The sequence below is a fragment of the Panthera uncia genome, chromosome X (assembly GCF_023721935.1).
Source record: "Panthera uncia isolate 11264 chromosome X, Puncia_PCG_1.0, whole genome shotgun sequence".
NCBI classification, from domain to species: Eukaryota; Metazoa; Chordata; class Mammalia; order Carnivora; family Felidae; genus Panthera; species Panthera uncia.
The window spans coordinates 120,404,147-120,409,166 of NC_064817.1; the positions used below are offsets into that span (position 1 = coordinate 120,404,147).

A 5,020-nucleotide genomic window follows, 5' to 3' on the forward strand; every position below is an offset into this window, starting at 1 on the left:
AGGCGGGGCAGCGGCTGGAGGCGGGGCAGGAGGTAGAAGCCAGGAAGAAGCTGGAGGCGGGGCAGCGGCTGGAGGCGGGGCAGCGTCTGGAGGCGGGGCTGCAGCTGGTGGTGAGGAAGGAGGCAAGGCAAAAGCTGGAGGCGAGGCAGGAGGTGAGGCAGGAGCTGGAGGTGAGGAAGGAACTGGAGGCGAGGCAGCAGCTGGAGGCGGGGCAGGAGCTGGAGGTGAGGAAGGAGACAAGGCAGAAGCTGGAGGCCAGGCAGGAGGTGAAGCAGGAGCTGGAGGTGAGGAAGGAACTGGAGGGGAGGCAGCGGCTGGAGGCGGGGCAGGAGCTGGAGGCGGGGCAGGAGCTGGAGGCGAGGCAGGAACTGGAGGCAGGGCAGCCACTGTGGGCCAGGCAGGGGCTGAAGAGGAAGCAGGAGAGTCAGATGAGGAGGGAGCCGCTGGGGACACAGGAGTTGCAGGTTTGTTAGGATCTGTGAGTGTGGCAGGAGCTGCAGGTGAGGCGGGACCTCCAGGGGAGGAAGGAGCTGTGGGTGTGGCAGGAGCCATAGGTGCGGGAAGATCCTGGACCCAGCCTTGGAGCCCGGCCTGGCAGCCTGTGCTGGAAAACAGGGCCTCTATGGAACTGAGAACCTTTCCTGGAATGGAAGAGCCACACCGAGAAGAAGAGTCCTTTGAGAGCTGGCTGGATCACGCCAGTGACATGCTGTACCTGTGGTGCCACATCACAGAAAGGGAGAGGAGGAGGAGGCTGATGGAGAGCTTGGGTGGCCCCGCACTGGATCTGGTGTGCGGCCTCCTGGCAGAAAACCCTGACGTCCCTGCACAGGATTGCCTGGCCGCGCTGGTCCAGGTGTTTGGGAGGAAGGACACCCCCACGACGGCACGGCTGAAGTTCCTGACCTGTGGCCAGCGGCCCCAGGAGACTCTCTTTGTCTATGTGATTCGCCTGGAAGGCCTGCTGCAGTCGGCCGTGGAGAAGGGGGCCATCCATCCCAGCCTTGCGGACCAGTTACGCACCCGGCAGGTGCTGATGCGGGCCCGCCCCAACGAGATGCTCGAGAACAAGCTGAGGAGGATGCGGCTGGACAGGAGACCACCTGGCTTCCTGGGGATGCTGCGGCTCATTCAGGAGACCGAGGCGTGGGAGGCCACCGCAGCTAGGAGTGAGCACTTGCAAGTGGAAGAGGGGGCCCGTGTGGGCACCGGAGGCCTGGCCGCTGCCCGGGCCAGTGGAGAGGTTGCCGAAGCCTCCCCAGCCAGGGAAGATGCTTCCCAGGCTGCCCTGGCCAACCTGGGGGCCAGTGAGGCAGTTCCTGGCAGTGCCGAAGCTGATACGGCTGCTCCTGAAGCCCATGATGCCGCCAGGGCAGCCCTCGTCCCTGAGGAGGCCCCCAAGATCTTCCCTGCCACGCAGGAAGATGAAAATGCTCCCGCCTCTGCGGGCCTAGATCAGGCAAAGCCCTCAGAGGCCCCTGGGGGCCCCACCCCTGCCCAGATGGGCAGCGCTTCCAGGGAGGGCCCGGGAGGTCCTGGCTGTGAGCCGGAGGGCCTCGCCCAGGCAGGAGACCAGGAGGCTGGGGAGCCCCTGGAGGAGGGGCCCAAGCCCATCCCAGAGGAGTCGGGAAACGAGGACGGGGCTGGGGAGGTGAGGCCCCCCAAGTCCTCCTCGGGCAAATAGGCTCAGAAGGCCCAGGGGCCCCCTCTCCTCTCAGGCAGCAGCGCTCTGGAGGCAGGGGAAGGCCACGCCAGGGCAGCAGCCTCTCCCCACATGGAGGCAACAACCCACCCAGCCCAAATTCCCAGGACCCCATCTTCCCAAGGCACCACCATGCCTTGGTGACCCCATGGCCACCACCATCAGCCCTTCCAACGGACCAGGATGACCATACTTGATGCAGAGTGGGGCAGGGAGAGGTGCCCCCTCCCATGGCAGCTCCGCCCCAGCCCCAGCCCGAGCCCCAGCCCCAGCCCGAAACCCTGCCAGTCCAGGCAGCCAGCCTGGGAAGCACCCCTGAGTGGCTGGCCCTAGCCTAGGTGAGGGGCACCTGAAAATGTGTGCCACCCACACTGGCCTGGGAGATGTTAGGAGCCGTCTCAAGGGTGCCGGCCCCTCGGGCCGCCCAAGAGGGGGACCCTCATTCACTGACTCCTGGAGCACGTCGCTCCACGCTCTGGGAAGCCCACTTGTGTCTCTGTAGGCCCCTTAGTGACCCCCATGTCAAGTGGCACCCCCCAGCTCCCCCTACACACACACCCTAGTTACCATTCCCGTGCAGAGCCTTGAGGTGTGCAGGAGCCCGCGGCGGGTGTCCTGGCCTAACACAGCAGCCACCTCTCAGCCCCGGGTGTGTGGCACAAGCTTCAGTGCGAGCCCAGGCTCTGCTCGCTGTTGTGTGGTGTCGTGAGCTCAGCCTCTGCTTCCTCGGTGTAGGTTTAGGCCAACTGCTGCTTGTTCTTGTGGAGATGTGTGTGTGTTCTTATCTGAGCAGCCGCCCCCACCCCACCCTGGAGACCTCTCGAGCCCAGTCCCAGGAGATGGCGGGAAGGACAGAAGGCATGGTTGGTGCTCACCCCATGACCTCAGGAAGGAGGAACTGGACCAAGGACAGAGGTGGCCTGTGAGAGTCTCCCCGGAACTGTGCTCTGATGTACCACTCTCTTGTTACTTGTGACTCAGTTTCTTCGGCTTGTCCAAGTGTCCCCTGCTGAGTTTTCCAGTGTCCTGTGACTGTCCTGTGTAGGCAATAGGGCAGGACCAGGCCCCAGCATGTCAGCAAGAGGGGTGGGTGCCCTGGCTAGCATCCATCATCCTGGCCAGAGACTGTGGGGCCCTCAGGAGGGGAGACTATGGGTGGATGCCATCATGTTGGGGCAAGCAGAGGCACCTTGTTTTGGACCCAAAGAGGAGGGGAGCCATGACCTGTGGGCTGTAGTGGCCATTAGACATTCTTCTCTATGTTGTCATTACCTCTCTTCAATGGTTTCAGTAAATGTCTTCAATAAAGTGCATTGAATGTTTCAGCTGAGTCTGGCCTCTGCTGTAGGCAATTGAAGGAAGGGCCTACTGGTATAGGAGTGGGGTCAACAGTGGCCTGGTATCCCGAGTTGGTAGTGAGGTATGGTGGAAGCATGGTCCAAGATAGGGTATGGGGTGCCTCATGTGTAAAATTTGTCACCACACAGCGAACAGTGGATTATGGATTCTGTACGGGAACTGAGTAAGCTAAATTTTGTCCATCAATAGGAGTCTGGTGTGTGCCGGCAGCAGCTCATTTAATGTCCTGAGCATACACTGAACGCCATGGAGATAACTAGGCAAGACACTGAAAGAAGGAAAAAAAAAAAATATATATATATATATATATATATATATATATATATATATATATATTTATTTATTTCGAGAGAGAGAGACAGAGTGTGTGAGTGGGGTAGGGGCAGGGATGGAGGCACAGAATCCAAAGCAGGCTCCAAGATCTGAGCTGTCAGCACAGAGCCCAAGGCAGAGCTCAGCTCAGGAACTTTAGGATCATGACCTGAGCAGATGCTTAACCGACTGAGACACCCAGGAGACCCAACAGAGATATATATTTAATAGCTCCTGGTTTTATTGTCATCAACTCAGTCTCTGCAATTAATGTTCTAGAGTCTTCACGATATGTTTGGAAAACAAGGAGATTCTGGATTAGGAAGAAAAATGGTAGAGATTCCAGCACTCCTCCAGGAGTCTGGGCAGCCGGGACACAAGTCTGGCTTCCCGCGTGTGCTCCTAACTGGCGCGCGTCTGCTCGCGTGCGCTTATTGGAGCGTGACATCGTCTTCTGTGCGCCTGCGCACTGGGCCCAGCGCGGTGAAGCTGGTGTGCGCCTGCGCGCACCGCCATTTCCTGAAAGTGGAAGCTTGGGTAACTTTGCCCATCGGAAAATGCGACAGCCCACAGAGCGAAATGGCTGCCCTGGGCGAGAACGGCCTCAGTGTAGCTTTTCTTGCTGCCGTGCTGATTCGGGCCGCTAGATGGTGCGCGAGGATCACAAATGGGCTAGGCCTGCCGTCTGGGAGGCTCCCTGGGCTCTCGCTGCCCACTTGCCCCGCTGGCCCGGTGGGCTCTGGTGGTGCCATTGACCTTGGGGTTGAAGCAGCCCTTCTGACCACGTGTGGATGGACCATCGCCACAGTCCAGGCGGAGGCAAGAAAGAGAGAGCAAGCTGGGTGCCCTTAAGGAGCTGAACGGGGCTCCTGTGGGCCCCGCCTGTTTGGCAGGGTGTCCCGGCCTCTCGGTCGTTTCTGGCCACTGGCCACTGATCTTCAGAGCTGCCCAGGGGCAGGGGCTGTGGACATACGGGGAGGGCAGCGGATCCTCCACCCATGAGGGAACCTCCTGGGCAGATCTGCCTGGGCAGGGCTCTGGGGTTCTGTGGAAAGGCAGCTTAATTCCCAAGAGTTGGGCGAGGAAGGGTGATGGGGGTGGGCAAGGTGATCCTGCAGAGCCGTGGAGCCTTACCTTTCCTAGGTCCTGAGATCATGTGGGCCTTTCTTTTTTAATCAGTAGAAACTGAGTTACAAGAAAAATTAAGGGATTGTAGTGGTCATAGAGTTACAGAGCTAGGCTTCTTATGTTTGGGATTTGTGCTCCTTTCATTCACTATACAGTTTCCATTTCATAGATAGTTCTTAACTGCCATGGCCTTCCTTGATGAGCCTAGTGGGAGAGTTGCTGTGGCAGTCAGACTGGATGTGAGGGAGGGGTCAGCTAAGGCTGAATGATTCTCCAAGTGTCTCCTAAACAATCCTATCTTATCTTACTTCCTGCCTCCCTGATATTTGTAATGGTGCTCCAACGCTTCTATTCTATTTAGAAATCTATTCTTGCTCCAATGGACCGTCTGTATCATGTAATTAAGGCTCAGTTGTTATACTTGAGGGGACGTCATGAGTGACTCTCCTGTTGTCTTTATTTTCATGGAATCTTCTTGATGCATTCACACTAAAGCAAGTAGTTTCTGTTAACATTGGT

At 58.4% G+C, this 5,020-nt stretch overlaps 1 protein-coding gene across 1 annotated transcript; it reads left to right on the forward strand.

The window, feature by feature from the left end:
- Positions 1–4: 4 nt before the first annotated feature.
- Positions 5–3,027, forward strand: LOC125931426 (paraneoplastic antigen Ma6E-like; the record flags this gene model as incomplete). The annotated part of the gene is made up of 2 exons (XM_049643312.1): positions 5–224; positions 375–3,027. Coding segments are annotated over 2 exons (1,530 nt in total), but the record flags the coding sequence as incomplete, so codon positions are not given.
- Between the last annotated feature and the right edge of the window lie 1,993 nt (positions 3,028–5,020).